Source organism: Anas acuta, chromosome Z (assembly GCF_963932015.1).
Source record: "Anas acuta chromosome Z, bAnaAcu1.1, whole genome shotgun sequence".
Taxonomy (NCBI): domain Eukaryota; kingdom Metazoa; phylum Chordata; class Aves; order Anseriformes; family Anatidae; genus Anas; species Anas acuta.
Genome location: NC_089017.1, coordinates 70258402 through 70277423, shown reverse-complemented (window position 1 = coordinate 70277423; position 19022 = coordinate 70258402). Strand labels below are relative to the sequence as shown.

Here is a 19022-nt window from a genome sequence, read left to right as displayed (position 1 = left end):
GAATCATATAGATTAGTACGTATGCTGTGAAAGTTTAAAAAAATTATCTGATACAATTTTATAAGAGAGAGGTCTCAACAGTAACTTGAAATATCTAAAAAGTGAATCTTTAAAAATTTAAAGAGGTGTGTCACTACTTTTAATGTTAAGGTGTGTTCAGCAATCTAAGTTACTGTTGTAACTCGAACAGAAAATCTTTGCCTTTTGAATAGTAGAGAAATAAACATGGCGAGTTAAGCTGCAAGGGAAAAAATGTGTATGTACATTTTAAGAGAAGAATCATCTACTTGCAGCAAGTAAAATATTTACATACTGTGTTTCGTAATAGTACTTGCCCTGTTCATAACTTTTTCAGAAGGACTATAACATGTATCATGATCACACAATAGCCACTTATGGCAGCCACTAATGGCAGCCACTAGGAATTGTGTTTTGGTAATTGTATTGCCTGTTTTCAGCAACAATTTGTTCTTCCGCCTTTCTCTGAATCATTTAAGAACTGGCTGTGGTCATGGTAAAATAATAGATAGGTGGCTGATTTAAGCCAGGTTGGCAGAGTCCATAACTACAGTGTGTAGCTGCCTGCCATGCCGATATTCTATGTTATACTATATCCTAGTATAATCAGCTATGTTCAGATTATACACAGTAGTGTTATGGCACTTTATATACAATCTTTCTAGTTCAACAGTTTTAGAGAGACAACAGTAGCCTGTCTTCATAGAGCCAACAATGCTTTTTTGCAAAGAAATTGAGCAGAATAAAAATGATCCCGTGGGTCTTGTTGACAGAATTTAAACCAGGTTGTGTGCTTATTGGTTTCATTTTCAGTACCTTTGAGGTGGAAGATCTGAAAGAAGGTTTTAAATGTCACAGTTTACACTGGAGCTGTTTGTTTCTTGCATCTTGTTTCCAGGCTTACACAAGACTTGCATCACTCAGCCCATGCTCTGTGCAAGCTAACCATCCATCTACAACTGAGGATTATGAACTGGAACATGCTGTCAGCTCTGTTCATTAAGCCAGCCTTCCACTTAGGTACCATGGCAAACGTTGCTGAAACGACACTGTTGTCTCTGCATTTAATTAATGAAGAATTAAGACATCATTAAGAATTGGATTCCCTCAAAACAAGTATACAAGTGTAAATGGCAAATCAGAGCAGTGCTTTTGATTTGGGTAGTATTGTTCCAGGTCAGTTCTTTATAATTGTATCCTGCAGAACTTTCTCACAAAATTCTTGATGCAAACCTGTCTGTATGACAGTAATAATGGGAATGTTACTTTGAAGCTAGAATATCAATGAACCGTGGGTTTTTTTTTTTTTTTCCTCCTCCATTACACGAGCTAGCTATGTCATTCACATTTCTGTATTAGGCAGCCATACAGTTTTTACGTTGTATATATATATTTATTTTTTTTTTACATGGGAATAAAGGACTATAATGATTCTTTGCTGCTACAACTTGGTATATATAAGAATGTCAGGTAAACATCTCTATGTGCTACTGAAGAAGCAAGTATTTCCTCTGTTGTGTTCAAAATGTGAACTTCGAAACTCCCAGCTTTAGCTATCAGAAGCACTAGAGCTACTCATAGATTGTTTATATCTTTGGAAGTGATAATTTTACTGACTTGATAGGGATTCATTTTTTCCTCCTTTTTAAAGAAACCTGACTGAGGTTATCTTTCTGTCATTTTGGGCAATAGGATGAGCCTAATTGCCAAAACTTCTGCTGTAGAAGAAGTATCCCATTTTTATTCAACAATAGAACAAAGAAGGTTCTTAATTTCTTATATTACAAAAGTTAGAGAGGAGGTGTGAAAAATAGAATTGTAAGAATGAAACGAATGAATACGAGGGAGGTTTCAGTGGATGCTGACCTTCAACTTTCTGATAGTATTATTTTGGATGGACAAAGCAGTTTCAAGAGACCTGAAAAACCTCCATTCAATTAACAGCAATTTTTCCCATGTGATTCAGTACTTAATTTTTGGCTGGCTTGATTTGATAAATCAAATTATCCAGTGATCCACAATGAAAGGCTTGTCTTCAACCTGAGCAGTGTTAAACTTTATTGGTCTATATGGTTACAGTGGCTCATAGCAGGATATGGTGCATCTCATGTTTGTTTTTTTTTTTGTAGTCATTGGCACTCCCCTGCTTCTACCACAGCTGAGAACCATGTGTCCTGGTTGACCTATGAACTTAGACCTATTATGGAAATGTGGGTCGTATAAAAGGTACACCTGTATGAGACAAGAGCCGCATTACAGTTCCCTTTAGGCACATGTAGGTTAACATGGAATATGCTTCCAACAAAGTAGTTCTGGTTGATCCATCATCATTCACAAATTCAACACAAAGTGATGAAAGATTTTTTGTTCTTTATACATTTCTAAATAATTCTTGATATGTTGAAGCAGTAGAATTTCCTGTGGGATAGAAGTTTGTTTTTTGCCTTGTTACCAACCCCACCTCCCTAGCCTAACTCTGGTTGTAGATCTACATCTACATCATCTACACCTAACTGGTGTAGATGAAAGTAGAAGATACAAGCAGTAATTTTCTCTTAATTGAAATGTTCCTCAAGAAAAGATGTCTTAAGCAATATTCTGTCTGTTGCTGCAGAAAAAAAATGTGTTTTCAGTAGGAAAGTGGATGAGGATTTTAACTGATCTGAAAGCTGCTGATTCCTACTGTATTTGAATTTATGCCTGTTGGTACAGAATATTATGGTCTTTATACTTTCCTTGGTATGTTTCTTTTCTTGTCAGCAGCAAAACTGTGCAGCTTTTCAATCCATCCATTGTGTTCTTTACACACTGCTGTGTGTGTTTCTGTGGCTTTGAAATGGATAATATTCATGTGGGCTACAAAGCTCCAAACATGAGAGAACTGTGATCAGAGGAACTCAATTTGAGGCATAGTCTTCCCACATTAAATTCCAGTGAGTTAGAAACAAACAAGCAAACAAAACCCCAACAGAAACTATTTGAATTTAGATGCAGCTTTTGATGATTAACAGGTTATCAAATGTTTTGGTTTAAATTTATGGCTTAAATATGTGGTATTGGTGTTGTTTTTCTGTGTGTACCTTTTTTTTTTTTTTTGAAAAAAAGGATCAGTTTTGGTAAAATTGAATGAAATAAAAGAGGGAATTTATATTTTGTGTGAAAGGAAAAATAACTTTGTCCAAAAATGAGACAGCTATGTGCAAATGCAAAGAAGAAATGTAAAACAATTTGAATTTCAGCATTTACCACATGAATTCTTCTTTGATCAGATTTTATCATTATATTACATTAAGAACCGTGAATCATGATTATAATTTTGAGAAAATCCAGTATAATACCAGAGTTCATAACTGCTAAAAATTGATATTGGCAGCACTAAAAGAAAGTGCAATAACATCCTTTGAAATAGTTCTATTTGTGTTCAAGCTGAAGCTAATTTAGCCACTCTACTTTATTTTCCATGTTAGTTTTTTCAGTAATTTATTATTAAAAGTGTTGTGAAGTAAATAGTAGAACACCAATCTTTACTGGCCAGAAAAGTTTCTGTGATTGTACGGCAAGATCAAGACCTAATGAACTGCTGACTTCTGTCAAACTGGCAAGAAATCGATAACATTTGGCCATTAGCCTGCTGCAAACGAAAGATCAGAGTGTTGTTTTGCAAGGCTCAAGCCAAGGCTTCATAGTATTTGTTGCAGACTAGCAACATTGGTACTGTCATGTGAAGGTTTTCCTGTTCAAAGATGATCTCCCTAGAGAACTCAGTCTCTTTGTTCAGGTAAATCTATTGCTCCTGGGGATGCAGCTAGACACAGGAGGCAACATTTGAGGTTGCTTAAGAGAAAAACATAGCATATCCTCTGTGTAGAAAACAAACAGAAAACCCCATTATTCTGCATACAACCTACAGATGTGTTTCTGGGTAAGTGATGCCCATAGTTTTCTGCCCTTCCTGCTTCCACTGTTCATCTCACTATGTCTTCTTCTAAATGGAGTCAGCTTGGAAGTGCTCTCAGTTCTCACAGGAGGAGAGGGCCTGTGGCTGCAGCCCTGCACCATGGCATCTTCCACTGCTGTCCCGGCTCTGTGAAGGGCTCCTCCTGCTCTCCGAGGATGGGTGCAGTGGATGGGTGGTCAGGACCCCCATGCAGGGCAGCACTGGAGGTGCTGGGGAGCTCCTATATATCAGAAGCCTCCAGGCTGCTGGAGGAGTGCAGGCTGGAGAGAGGAGTCTCCGGAGGGGAGGCAGCAGGGCTGGAGGTGGCCACAGGGCTGTCTTCTGGCTCCCTGGTGTCCAGGGGGCCCTTGAGATCCACCTCAGGGCCACTCTGGTGCTGGCTGGCAGGAGGGGGTTGCAGGAGCCCCAGCTCCCTGAGGAACTGGACACTACACATCTCCACGGCTCCATCAATGAGCTGGTGCACAAAGCTTGCTGTATGGCCCTGCGGGAATGGCTGTAGCTCCCGGACCAAGGCGTGCTCAGCCAGCCCACAGCGGCAAAGGCAGGAAATAATGTAGGCTTCCAGCAGATCCTGGTCCCACCAGGCAGCGTCGAACAACTCCCTGGCTTGCTGGCGCACCCAGGGCCTCAGAGGACTGATGATTTCCAGGTGTTCCCTGAGAGGGCTGCCCATTCCTCGGACAGGAGGCCGCTCACATGAGTTTGGGGCACTTGCTTGTCCTGTTGGCTACCATCTTGGTACTCTGCACAGCGGACAACTTGGACCTCCAGAAAGTCATCTTCCGACCTGACTGAGTAGTGTATGGCTGTGATGTCCTGCCTGCAGAGGGGGCAGCTGATGCTTTTCTTGGCCCAGCGCATGATGCAGCTGAAACAGAACCGGTGCTGGCAGCGGATGACAAGGCTGGGCTCCTTTGTGGTCCCCTGGCACACAGGGCAGGTGACATCAGCCTCTGTGGCCATCATGCTGTCTCACTGCAGCGGGCTGGGGATAGCTGTGGATGGGGACCTGCTTCCCCTCACTGGCACCGCTGTGACAGGTGCTGCTCGCTGCAAGAAGGAGAGAGGCCAGGGTCAGTGGCTGTGCCGGGGCAGGCAGCGGCAGTGGCCTGGCCCCTCAGCAGGAAACTCCCCAGACCCAGCCTCAGCCCCCCGCGGGCTGCCCCAGGGCACGTGTCCCTGCACAGCTCACCTGCGCTGCTGCAAGCGTGTCTCACAGGGCCCCGGCTGCCTGAGCCAGGCAGGGCCAGGGAAACACAGGCACTGGCTGCAGAGATGGACACTGAGAGCAGCTGCCAACAGCCCCACAGCACTGCTCCACCAAGTCCTTGCTTGTCTCTCCAAGCCTTGCACACACGCTCAGTGGGAGTCCAGGCAAGAGCCAGGCTGGGACGGGCTCTGCCCCAATATGAGCAGCGAGGGCCATGGGGTCACAGGCCACTGCTAGGTGACCTCATGGCCCTCTCTGCCCCAGCAGCTGCCAGCGGCTGCAGCTCCAATGCGGGGCCAACCGGAGCCCTGGGTCCCCTGCCCAGTGTCTTCATGGCACTGGAATGGTGTGGGCTTGGTCAGTCACATGCTCTGTGCTCACCAGGTTTTGAGAAGAGGGAGGAGCCTAGGCTGTCCCCTCTGAAATGGCCTCCTGGTCTAGGAGCTGTGGGATGGCCAGAAATGGTCACAGTGTGTTCCAGCTTGTCCTGCTGTATGGACACAGAACAGATGTCTGTGTTTGGGAGTCTTCATCAAATGCTGGAATGTCCCCAGCTGGAAGGGACCCCCGCAGATCCTTGAGTCTAGCTCCTTGTTCCACACAGGAGCACTCAAAATCCAAAGCACATGTCTGAGAGCACAGGAGCACCCAAAATCCAAAGCACATGTCTGAGAGCATTGCCTAGACGTTTTGTGAACTCCAGCAGGCTTGCTGCTCTCACCACTTCACTGGGAGGCCTGTTTCAGTGGCCAAGACCCTGTCAGTGAAGAATCTTTTCCCCACCTCCAGCTAGACCCTCCTGTGTCACAGCCTCATGCCATTCCCTCGAGTTTTGGTGCAGTCCCCAGAGAGCAGAGCTCAGCGCCAGCGCCTCCGCTTCCCTCATGAGGAAGCTGCAGGCTGCAACGAGGCCTCTCCTCAGTCTCCTGCAGGCTGAACAAATGCATGGACCTCAGCCACTCCTCATCCATCATGCCCTTCAGACCCTTCACCATTTTGAAGCCCTTCTTTGGATGCCCTCTAATAGTTTTATGTCCTTCTGATATTGCAGTGCCCACAACTGCACACAGGATTCAAGGTGATGCTGAAAGAGCACAGAGCAAAGCACAGCAATCCTTTCCCTCGACCAGTTAGCAATGTTATGCTGGAGGCACCCCAGGACGCAGTTGCCGCTCCTGGCTGCCAGGGCCCACAGTTGACTCATGTTCAACTTGACATTGACCAAAACCCCCAGGTCACTTTCTGCAGGGCTGCTGTCCAGCCTCTCATCCCCCAGACTGTCCATAAAGCCAGGGTTGTCCCTTGCCAGGTGTAGAATCCAGCACTTGCTCTTGCTAAACCTCATATTGTTGGGGATTGCCCAGCTCTCTAATTTGGCAAGATCTCTCTGCAAGGCCTCCCTACCCTCTATGGAGTCAGCTGCTCCTCCCAATTTAGTGTCATCCATAAACTGACTCAATATGCCCTCAAGTTCTACATGCAAGTCAGTTAGGACAACATTGAAGAGAACTGGCCCTGAAATGGAGGCCTGTGGAAGCCCCCTAGTGACTGGCTGCCAGCCTGATGCAACCCCATTTACGATAATCCTTGGAGCCTGACCCGTCAGCTCTTTGCTCACGCATCACATTATGCATTGCTCTAGCTGTGTGCTGGTCAACTTGTCCAGAAGGAGACAGCGAGAAACTGTGAGAATATGGAAAGCAAGTGAGGCACAGTGCAATTGCCCACCACCCACTGAGCGATGCCTAGCCCGTCCCCGAGCAGCAGCCCTACCACCACCGCAACCAACCAGCCCATATGGATTGTTCATGTAATTCCGTTACATGTTATGGAATATCTCTTTGGCCACTTGGAGTCACCTTTCCTGCTTCTGTCTCCTCGCAGCTTCCTGTGCACCCCCAGCCTCCTTGCTGGCAGACTAAGAAATAGATTTAGTGTAAGCACTGCTTGGGAACAACTGAAATATTGTTGTGACCAAAGTGCAGGACCTGGCACTTGCTTTTGTTGAACTTCATCCCATTGGCCTCAGCCCACTAATGCAGCCCTTCTAGGTCTCTCTGCAAGGCCTTCCTACCATCTGGCAGATTGACACTTCCCCCCAGCTTGGTGTCTTCTGCAAACTTACTAAGAGTGCACTCAATTCCCTCATCCAAGTCACCAAGAAGGATCTTAAAGAGGATGGGTCCCAACACTGACCCTTGGGGAACACTGTTGGTAACTGGTCACCAGCTGGATTTCTCTCCATTTATCACCACTCTCTGGGCCTGACCCTCCAGCCAGTTTTTAACCTAGCAAAGAGTGTACCTGTCCAAACCATGGGCTGCCAGATTCCCCAGGAGGATGCCATGGGAGACTGTGTCAAAGGCATTGACGAAGTCTAGGTAGACTACATCAACAGCCTTACCCTCATCCACCAGGTGGGTAACCTGGTCATAGAAGGAGATAAGGTTGGTCAGACAGGACATGCCTTTCATGAACCCGTGCTGACTGGGCCTTCATATGCTGTGTGACTGCATTCAAGATGACCTGTTCCATCACTTTTTCTTGCACTGAGATCAGGAAAGCAGGCCTGTAGTTCCCTGGGTCCTCCTTATGGCCCTTCTTATAGATTGGTGTCCCATTTATAAATCTCCAGTCATCCAGGATCTATCTGGATGACCATGACCACCGATAGATGACAGAAAGCAGCCCAGCAATTACATTCACAAAATACCTCAGCACCCTCGGGTGGATCCCATCTGGTCCCTTGGACTTGTGACAGTCCAGGTGGAGCAGCAGGGAACACCAGTAATTCTTAAGTTACTTAAAAAGGAAACTTCTACATGTCCTTTGCTGTATTCATGACACTCATTTTGTTGAAAAATGAAATAAAATTTCTGGGAGTTTAAAGTACTTCACATTGCATAAACTTCAAAATATTTATTACTAAAAGACAATCTATTGAGTGTATGACAGCTAACATGATTTTAGAGATCTTTATGAAAATCTGAAAAGACAACGTACTGCAGTTGTAGTTGGGTAAATAGTTGACGAATGTTTAAGTGTGTCATTGATACTGAACATTATAAAAATGTTGATTCCATCTCTATGGTGCTGGTTTTATAGCCTGAAAGTAAATTATTTTACACAAGCCGTCAACATATTTTAGTATTCTCCTGCCAAATTTAGAAATGCAGTTGTTGGCTAGCCAGTTCCATTGTACAACAGTTCTCTGTCTTCCTATAAAGTATTTATGGATGTAACAGTCTAACCAATGTGAGGTTTTCATTTATAAATGCAAGGTAGGTTAGTTGATTGGATTAGTTTCAATTTACTGGTACAGTATGTCTAAACAGCTTCATCAGCTTAAGGAAATACAGTGAATCTTTGGACAAAAACAGGTGTTGACAAGGCATAGTCTGAAGTTGAAATAATGTGACAGAAGATTAGTAAAAGACTGTCTTATGGACTGAGTCACCATAATTGTTGCTTAGCCAAGGTGAGGTGCATAGGATTATTTTTTTTTTGTCATTGATGAAACCTTGGAGAACTTAAAGGATAGCAGTTTTAAGAACGTGTACAGAGAAGTTAAAGAAATTCGATCCAAACCTTCCTAGTGGGTCAGTTCTGACTGGATTCAAATCTAAGGTGGTTATCTAGGCAGCAAAACATACTTCTGGAGATGGAATAACCTTTTTTTTTGCTTAAGACTATATTCTGTCTCTTTTTTCCAATGATTGTTACTAGCTCCAAAGCTAGCTGAACTAGCGAATGACAGAGTAGTTCATCCCTAGTGAACTGCAGAACAGAGGTGTCGGTGAGCCTGGTGGTCCTGAAAAGATGCTTTTTCCATGTCGTAAGGACACTCAGTCTTGATAGCCAGTTCTGAAAACATTGTATGTAGCTGACTGCAGTCAGCTTTCTATCTTCCGTCAGAGCCCTGGAAATCTCCTGTCCGGGAGGGTGGAGCATGCCAGTCTTCCTCCTCATCTCACAGAATACTGCATTGGCTTGAAATTTTGGGTGTTTGTTTTTCCTAAAACTGTTTATATATAGAAATGATTATATATAACAGAGATGTAACAAGGTCTAGGATGTGCTGACTTCTGATTCTTGATTCCTTGATCGTATGTTGGCTCACTTCAGAGAGAGAAGCTCTGTTTATAGCAATCTTGTGTTGAACTCGTTTACAGCTGATCTATATTTGGACATCTTTGCACATGTCCTTATGTCTAAAATGAGCACCATAAATCTTACCTTGTAGAGGAACTGGAAGCTTAGTTACTGTCTATAAAGAGCGTTAAAAACGAGAAATCCTGTGTTTGTGTATCTTCCGAATATAAATAGGAAGCCAGACAATTAATCTGCTTCTTGGTAATTAATACTTCAAAATTACTTGCTGTATAAAAATTGTTTGTGTGTATGACCTGGGTATATGCCTTTTTATTATTATTATTGTGTGTGTGTGTGTGTCTACTGAGAAACCCAGACACCACTGTTGCAGTACTCTTTGCATGGACAAAATATTCAAAACTGAGTCTTGTTATATAATTTCCTTATTTAGCTGTTCACACATTATTTAAAATTAAGGTGCGTGTATTTTAGTCATGAGGGTAATTTGACATCTAGAACAAATAAACATAGGCTTAGGTAGATTTTCATTACTTTGTATGTTAGGATTGATCAGGGAGGTTCTCTGGCTCACGTTGAGCCTATGTTTGATGCAGGAGCTGTCTAGTGAGATTTTTCTGGTCTGCATTACCCAAGAGGTCTCCCTAGAAGATTATTAATGTCCCTTCTGCCCTTTAAAGTCTTATCTGCTAATTAAAATACAAGGATTTATTTTGTGGGACAAAACAAGGACTGAGGTAATTTACAGCTGAATTCATGTGAAAGAGCTCTGCATCATTATCAGATTTCTGACAAGAAAGTTGGATAACAGATGCTCGGAGTGTTTGTTGGACAGGGAGAGAATGGCTGTCAGTACATGAAGAAAGGTTAGGCTTGCTAAGAACGGTGAGGGAATGAGAACACAAAAGTAAAAATAAAAAAGTCTACTTCCTGAAATCTATATAAAACTGTCAGCTGATTGCATTGTACATGTATACATTGTTGTCTCTTTCTCTCCATTCCTCCCATATGTCCTTTCTTTGTCACCTTGAAAAACACAGTGTTCTGCTAATACAGCTGTTGTGTGCTGAGTTGCGAGGTTGGGCTGCGATCCTGATTCCTGTTAGATGTCTGAGGGCAGTCAGGAGAGCCTGGGAGAGGACCAAGATTTTCCTCCTCTTTGGCCCCAAGGGGAAGCAGCTAGTGTGACATAGAGGAGAGGAGGAGGCAGAGAGGAGAACTGAGGAGCTGTGCTCCCAGCCTCTGATGGAATAGGTTGTCAGTAAGAGTGATGGGATTTCTGTGCTCCTTTTCTGTTGTTTGTGTTGCAGTAGCAGAGGAGGTCATGGTCCCAACACACACATATGCTGAGCTCTCTGCATATGTGTTGAATGTCTGTGTGCTGAAAATGGCTCAAAATATGAGTAAAAGGAACCCTTGGAAAGCAAGTGATTTTCCCTTTGCAAGGGAATATAAGGAACATATTAAAAAGAAATGGAAAACTGGGAGAGATCAGAAGCAATGTAGCTAAACTGTAGAGGTTTAATTGATCAGTGTGATCTGCAGACCTGAGTGACATCTCCTTTTTCCAGTGCTTGAAAAGGTAAGAATCCTAGGAAAGTGATTCATGGCGTATAGTGGGGAGCTGAAGAACACCCAAACCATTAGATATGAGAATAAATTTTGCCTGTCTCTTGGTTTAGGCATATTTGATTATTTTATTTTATTTTATTTTATTTTATTTTATTTTATTTTATTTTATTTTATTTTATTTTATTTTATTTTATTTTATTTTATTTTATTTTATTTTATTTTATTTTATTATATATATATATATATATATATATATATATTTGCTGGGTATAGAAAACAGTTTTCACTTTATAGGAATTTATTTTAAAGAAAGTATCTTCAGGGTACAGCTACTACCCCAAGATGTTAGATGTAGAGACATATCAGTGTCAGTCCCATACGGCCTTACACGTAGGAGGAGAGGCTAAAGATAAGCAGGAAGGCAGCTGCTCTGGGAATTCTGTGAATGTTTACTATTGAATATGCTGGTATTGGGATGCAGCCTTTCTGATCCCTTAAAACGTAGGAGAGGTGCTTTGTAGATTGCTTTGCCAAAGTCACACATAGTGGTAGAGAGCAAGTCCCCATGTGGGTTTCAAAACCTTTAGGAGACGTGTCATGCACAGATTTCCCAACAAAATCAGTAGTTTAACCCTTCGTTACAGTCTTTATTTCTGTTCAGTGCAAGACCCTGGGGACAGCAGCAGTAGAGAAATGAGTATAGTGAGAAGAGGGAAGAAGTCCTGCAGCTAGGTAATGCACAGCCTTACAGGCAAACAGCCTCCATTTCTGACAGGAAATTCCCACTGGACACTGTCAAATACATTTTGAGAAGATGGTACCCGTGTTCTGTTTATTAGTAGTGAATAATTTAGCTGTGCTTACTGTGTTGTATTGGTTACTGTAGTCTTTACTTTCTGAAATTTCCTTTTGTACGGCAGAATTTTTCCCTGTTGATGAACTATTACTGAAGAACAAATGGTCTGCACTGAAAATTTAGCAGATGGGGCCATATTAGTCTGATTCTGTCATCCATGAAGACAAATGCCATAACCACTATGATTTGGCATCGTTTTGATTCAAGTCAATGGGGTTGCAGGATAATTATGGTCTACAGTGACCACTGCGTATTATTCTTTTTGTGTGTTTGTTTTACACAACAGTTGGGTTTGGTATTTTTAAATAAATATTGGAAAGGTGTATAAAAAGGGATAGACTTCTGTATGTCTACCCTAAGTGCAATATTGCATGTTTAAACATACTGAACTCAGTGCTGTTTTTGGCCTAGACAGTATTTGCAGGATAGCTCAGGAACATGACTAACTGACACATGCCAAAATAGATTTTATGATGAAGTTTATAAATTGATAAATCCAGTATTAGTTAAGGAGAGAAGGCATCAATCCATCTCATCCACCACACAATGACTTAGTTGTCTTTTATAGGGTTGCAGTATGTATTTGGCCAGTGTTTAACCCAAAACTGGAATAGATACTACAGCTCATTGCTGAATCCCCTCAGTGTTAGAGATGGCATTCAAAGAAATTTCTCATCTTTTCTTGATCCAGTGGCTTGGCAGGTTCTTATTCTTGGCTTATTCTTGCTATGGCTTGGCAGATTCTTAAGATTTATTCTTATTTATTTCCAGAGTTTTTTCTCTCTTGTGCTGTTCAGTACCAGATTTCTATCTACAAGGCATGGTGAAGTAACATTAAGATGATTTAAAAACCCTTAATCCCTAATCTTCTCGAGCAGAACTATGCCATCACAAAGAAACACGTAAGATAAAATACTGCAGTGGCTCACTACCAGTTTTGCAAATTTCTTCTTATTTCTTTAAAGAATCAAAATCAATCAGAGTATAACTGTAACGACTAAACGTGTATAAGTGCTCACATTACTCAAGATGTTTTATAGCCTAATAGTCTTGCCTGCTTTGTTATGTTTCTTTCCTAATTGTCCCTAGCATTCTCATTTGCTTTTTTTGGCAGCTGCTGAGCAATGCACTGTTGTTTTCATGGGATTATTTGTCAGAATCCCAGGTTCTTACTTCGGAGTGGTAGTACCAAGCACAGAGCCCATCTTTTCACATGTGAAACCTGGAATGTTTTCCCTCATCTGTGTCACTTTACATCTGTGTACGACAAACTTCATCTGCCATTTTATTGTCCAGTAACTCAAGCGTGTTGAGTCTGCAGTTCTTCATAATAGGTTCTTGTCATTACTATCTTGAGTAATTAACAAACTTTGTCATCCTTTGTAATCTGTTGTTCCAGTCCTCAGCGCAATTCTCTGAAGAAGTGCCTTGATGACCTTGTTCCATTGTCAGAACTGACAGATGGTCCAATATTCAAATTATTTCCTAGCTTTTGATTTTTATTTTTCTTCTTTTTATCAATGGAAGGACATTATTCTTTTCAGTCCTGGATGTTTAGTTCCTTTAAAATCTGTCAAAAACATTTTGAAAACTGTATCTTCGCAATCCAAATGCTTGTTGACCCCTTAAGAGAACTCTGCTGGGTTTAGAGGAGATGACATCTTTTTATATAAGCAATAGTGACTTTTCCCAAGAACATCGTATTAAGTCTAATATACACTAATTCTGTTCTCGTTATAGTTTCTAACTAATTGCTGTGATACAAATATGAACTGCATTGGCTTTGTAGATCTTCCTAGAAGCTTAAAAAAAAAATTGTCATACTTTTCACCCTCCTCTCTGTTTTCACGTTAATTTAATAACAATGGGCTACACATTTCTGGCCAGTGCTAGTGGCACAGCAAATCTCAAGATAGGGCAAAACCCAGCCCTGGCATTTACTTTCCCATGATTTAAAGAAAAATATTTCCCTTCCTTCCCACTCCTAACATCCTTGTGATCCAGTGATAGAAGGGATTGTTGCTTACCCCTGCCCAACATTTTCCTCACCTCCACACCCTCATGCTTCTGCACTGTTATTCACTTTAGGGATGCTGCCTTCTTCCAAAAACACTTTTTCCTTTCCTCCTCTTTCTGTAGGATTTAAGAAATATAAAATACATGTGATGTTTTATATTTGAGAGCTTGGGCAGTAGAAGACATCTGAAAACTTCATGAGTTAACATGTCCTTGAATAGTACAAGCTGCTTTGATTTAGACAGTGGTTTACTGCTTTTCTTTCAATATTGCTGGAGAATCATGGATTGCTGCAGTGGTTGTCCTCTTTTGCCCAATAATTATTTCCTAGTGCTTGAGATTGCATACAGATTTCCAGACTCTGAAAATTTCCTTGGAAGTCAAGAATGACAAATATTTCTAGCTAATATGAGAAATTTCTATTTCTAGCTAATAATTTCTATTTCTAGCTAATAATGAGAAATATTTCTAGAAATATTTCTCCTTCAATCTTAATTAGTTGTCTTTCCCATCTCTTTTACCCTCAAAAGATTTTCAGTGTGCCCTTATAAACATCAGGTTGTGAATGTAAGCGTCAATGATACAGCAAATGTTTAAGCTTCCTCATTATTTCATGTTGAAGACATGCCTTTGTTAAGACAAAGTTGTTGAGTGCACCCTCAGTAAGTCTGCAGATGACAGGAGGTTGGGGGGAAGTGTCGGTATGCCGGAGGGTAAGAATGCCCTGCAGAGGGACCCAGACTGGTGCCCAGATTGATGGGCAGAGGCCAATGGGATGAGGTTCAACATGGCTAAGTGCTGGGTCCTGCACTTTGGACACAATAACTCATGCAGTGCTACAGGCTTGGGGCAGAGTGGCCTCTTCTCACAGGTAACTAGTGGTAGGACCAGAGGAAATGGCCTCAAGTTGTACCAGGGGAGGTTTAGGTTGGAAATTAGGAAACGTTTCTTCTCAGAAAGAGTGGACAGGCATTGGAATGGGTTGCCCAGGGAAGTGGTGGCATCACCATCCCTGGGGGTGTTCAAGGAAAGGCTGGATGTGGTGCTTAGGGACATGGTTTAGTGGGTGACATTGGTGGTAGAGGGATGGTTGGACCAGATATCTTGGAGGTCTTTTCCAACCTTGATAATTCTATAATCTATTCTAAGACTTAATTTTCAGTAGCAATCTTGGTATACAAAGGTATACAGTTGGTATGAACTGCATGTTACGTCATTGACAGATCAGGAAATAACATTAGAAAATGTTAGGAAATAACATGCTTAAACTTTAAAATGTTTTTTTTTTTTTTTTTTTTTTTTTCTTTCTTTTACTGTACTATGAAGAAAATTAGTTTTATGTTTAATAAGGAAAATTTAGGGAAAAGCAATGCATAGGCAAGTAGCTATTACCCCACTACAGTCATTTACAAGCCCACAGTACTACATTTGGTAGTCACCTTGGAGTCCTTTGAAACATAATTTAAATGTTCATATGCTGTGCTGAGGAAAGGATAAGATAGCAAAACCACTGTTGACACATGCATCTTTTACGCAGTATGAGTTTTTCTATTCAGGCACTGAAAGCTGGTCAAATTTACAAGGAGTGGAAGGCAGGAGCTTGTAATAGCAGATGTCAGGCAGCATTATTACCTGTGAAAGTAGCTTTTCAGTCTGTGACATGTGGCAGCACCGCTACGGGAGGATTCATGCTCGTTCCTCTTGGTCCTCTGGTGTCTCAGTAACTTCAAATAGATGCTTCTTTTGCAAGTGTCACTGCTAATTTACAAATGGAAAAGATGTGTCGGATTACCTCAGTGCTAGGGGACAAAAAGTAGTAAACAGACGAAATAGGCACAGCGATGAGTTATCAAGGGACAGAGCAGAGATATCCTGTGCAGATTCCATGTGAGGTGGAGAGAAAAGAGTGAGCTGCGGGACCATCCCTGCTTATTGGGAGAGTGCTGCCTGTGTTGGTGTGACTCTCACCTCATAAACAGCAAATGCTCTCATCAGTCACAAGGGAAACAGCATGCTGCTGTTGAGAAATTTAGTCTTCAGGGTGTTTGTATTGATGGAAAATCTACCCTAGTATGCTCTAAAAGAGGTGTTGGCTATAAGGCATGTATTTTCATTTTTATTTTATTTTATTTTATTTTATTTTATTTTATTTTATTTTATTTTATTTTATTTTATTTTATTTTATTTTATTTTATTTTATGTTATTATTTTATTTTATTTTATTTTATTTTATTTTATTTTATTTTATTTTATTTTATTTTATTTTATTTTATTTATTTTTTTACCAGAAGAGAGCATGTTTTTCCCCTTTTAGAAAGCATGGTAACATTAAACCTTTTGCTGCCTTATTTTGAATACAGCTATTATCTGGACAACTTTATGAGGACAAAGTTATATATATTAATGCTGAGATTTCAGCATAATGAGTGGCATTGAAATGCTCTGGTGAAGTACTTTCTGTCAAGTTTTTAGTCTTGTTCCGGTCATTTCTCTGAAGTAGAAGTAATGATCAGCTCATTTCATCCCTTCTCACCATAGGAAGGAACTTGGAGCAGTGCTAGGTGGACTACAGCCAGAGACGTGATACTCAGTAATATTCCTCTAGTGGTAGTGTCCTTGTCTAGCGTCAGCTTAGGAGAAGTTCTCTGGCAAAGATCTTTCAGTTAACATGAAGACTTATTTTTCTCGTGCTTATATGAATACTGACAAGGTACCTTTAAATGAAACAAACAGGTATGTTTTATATCAAAATACAAATTGTTCATTTTATCTTCTATGAGACTAAGGACTTTTTAGAGGAAACAATAATAATAATAATAAATTGTCCAACCAAACCATGGGCTTAATTTGAAACATGAGTGCCTGCCTGCGTGTCCAACAGACCTGATGAATGGTGATGATGATAGTTGGTGTAAATGTGTCCTGTAGTTCATAAATACTTACTATCATCACTTCAGAAAACTAATAGGGTGTATACAGAAAGGTGTTTTTTACATATACTGTATAAATTGCAGTGATGTGGAAGCTGAATTGTTTATCAGATAGCATGGTAGTGCTAAAATTATATATCTATGTATAAATAGATATATTTACGTAAGTCCATTCACATTCATCGTAAACTTGAATATGCAGGACAGCATCATGAATGCCATCTCATTTTCTTATAGTAAGATACTTTGCTGGATAAATGACATTTATTTTAAAAGGAGTTAAAATTCAGGGGTGACTTAGAGATTCTTTTTAGAGGTGTGCTATAATACTTTGCTTGCATTTTGCTTACTATGGTGTTGACTTCTGGATAAATCAAGTGATAATTGATATTGATGCTGGATTGATACTTCAGCTGCCCTGCATGATTATAAAAGCTTTTGTCTAACACTGTTATGAACCATCTGAACAATCTTACGGAACTCTTTTTTTTTTTTTTTTCCCTTTTAATGGAATTTACATTTAAGTGAAAAGTGATTTATTGTTGAAAAAATGCAGGATTAGGCAATTGAAAAAATTAGGAAAAATAAGATTGTCCTTTGAATGATTTATTGAACTTTGGCTGTGCACTTAAGTAGTTTTCTTTCAAAAACTCAGCTGGTCTGGGCCTGAACTTTCTTTGCATGGACTCTTAAATGTGAATATTTCTGCTTATTTTGTCTTGCTTCCGTTGTTTTAATCATCTGCTGCTGATCCTGCAGTATTTGTGGTTTTCTGTATGAAAAAAAGTTTTGTATACATGTAACATTTTTTAGTAAATAATACAATTCACAGATGAACAGTTTTCTTTTTGTGGAATGCCATCATATGTACTCATGCTACCTAAAATGAAAGCAAACGTAGGAGCATATTCAAAAGCTCAGAGGCAGATGGGTTTTGTAAATGTGAAGTCCCCAGGCACAAACCTAGATGCAAATAAAGGTGCACACACAGTGCTGGTGCCAGTGAATCTAATTCACCAGGGGTGTATTGAACCTGCTCTGTGCAGACTGTGCAGCTGACCTGTGTGTTGCACCTGCACAGCAGGCTGCCAGATGTTTAAGGAGGGGCCAATAAAAGGCTGAAACCCTCTTTTATTTTTTTTTTTATTTTTATTTTTTTTTGTAGGGACAGAATTCATTATAAATGTTGACAATATCTGCAGCCAATTCTCTGTAGGTAAAATTTCATCCCTTCTGTTTCTTGTTTATGCTTCCTCCTGCCTTGGAAATGTTTTTTTTTTTTATTCTGAGGTGGTTTTTATTTTCTTAATCCCCAGTACTTTGCTTGGCTTGGAGAGTTGTTTTTTTTTTTTCCTTTTTTTTTTTTTTTTTTTTTTTTTTCAGCTGAGCTGTGGATTTGACAAGGAAAGCAGAATGTTTGTTGACATCACTTCAGGTTACTTACTGCTGTAAACAGTGGCTCATGGAGTGGGAGAATGTAAATTGCATACCTCACTTACTGGCTGGAGTGAGTGTGGAATTTGCTGTTAGATTCCAGAAAATGATTACTGCCATGTGGTTACAGTAAGTTCCTTGTTAATTGTGCTGATGAAGGAAGAGAGGTTAAAAAATGGTAGATATTGAAGAAAACTGAATAGTCTAGTGAGGAAATGTTTGGCTCCAAGGCCTCCTGAATCACACTGAATCTAAAAACTGCAGACTGTGTGTGGGCAGGCCCATCACAGGTGCCCCCACCTGTGAAACAGCTGGCTTGCTAATGGCTGCATTTAAGGCATCTATTGAAATTGCAGGTGTGTGTTTAGTTAGAACATTTTCTCACCTGTTTTCACCTAAATCAGAATAATACTGTTTACTATCTGACTGTAAGTAACCTTGTGAAATGTGGTTTAAAGTAGATGACAGGAGGTTTTCCCCTCCCTATTAGGTAAGACTACATTATGATAAAGGCAAAAACTTCTTTGAAATTCTGCGTTCTACAGAACATGCCACAGGTGAAGTCCTCTATGTAAGAAATGCCATCAAAGTATATGATGCTTCTTTTATGAACAGCATTTTCATTTAAAAATACATATATATATACATATATATATATATATATATATATATATATATATATATATATGTTGCAATGATGATTATGGCTGGGGCTTCTCAAAAGAAGGGAAAAACAGTTTTGGAGTGTGGGAAACAAGAAGTTTTGTCTCGTTCTTTTGCAATGGTGAAAAAATCATCTAGACCCAGTGTACATTCTTGTGATGAAGTTGTGTCATTACTGAATTTGGTATCCTTGTGACGGCATCTAAGAAAAATCTCAGCTGAAAAAGTGCAAGAAAAAAAGAACTATGGACA

The 19022-nt window shown here is 40.5% G+C and overlaps 1 protein-coding gene across 3 annotated transcripts in view; it reads left to right on the top strand.

Moving 5' to 3' along the window:
• RASGRF2 (Ras protein specific guanine nucleotide releasing factor 2) overlaps positions 1-19022 on the top strand; it is a 137524-nt gene that overhangs the window by 22446 nt on the left and 96056 nt on the right. Inside the window, exon 1 of one of the 3 annotated variants that reach the window (XM_068666756.1) lies at positions 18557-18664. The exons of the other annotated variants lie outside the window; for them this stretch is intronic. Within the exon in view, the coding sequence (XP_068522857.1) occupies positions 18611-18664 (54 nt within the window). The 5' untranslated portion in view covers positions 18557-18610. Of the gene's footprint in view, positions 1-18556; positions 18665-19022 lie in introns of those variants that run through there. 3 annotated transcript variants of the gene reach the window in all.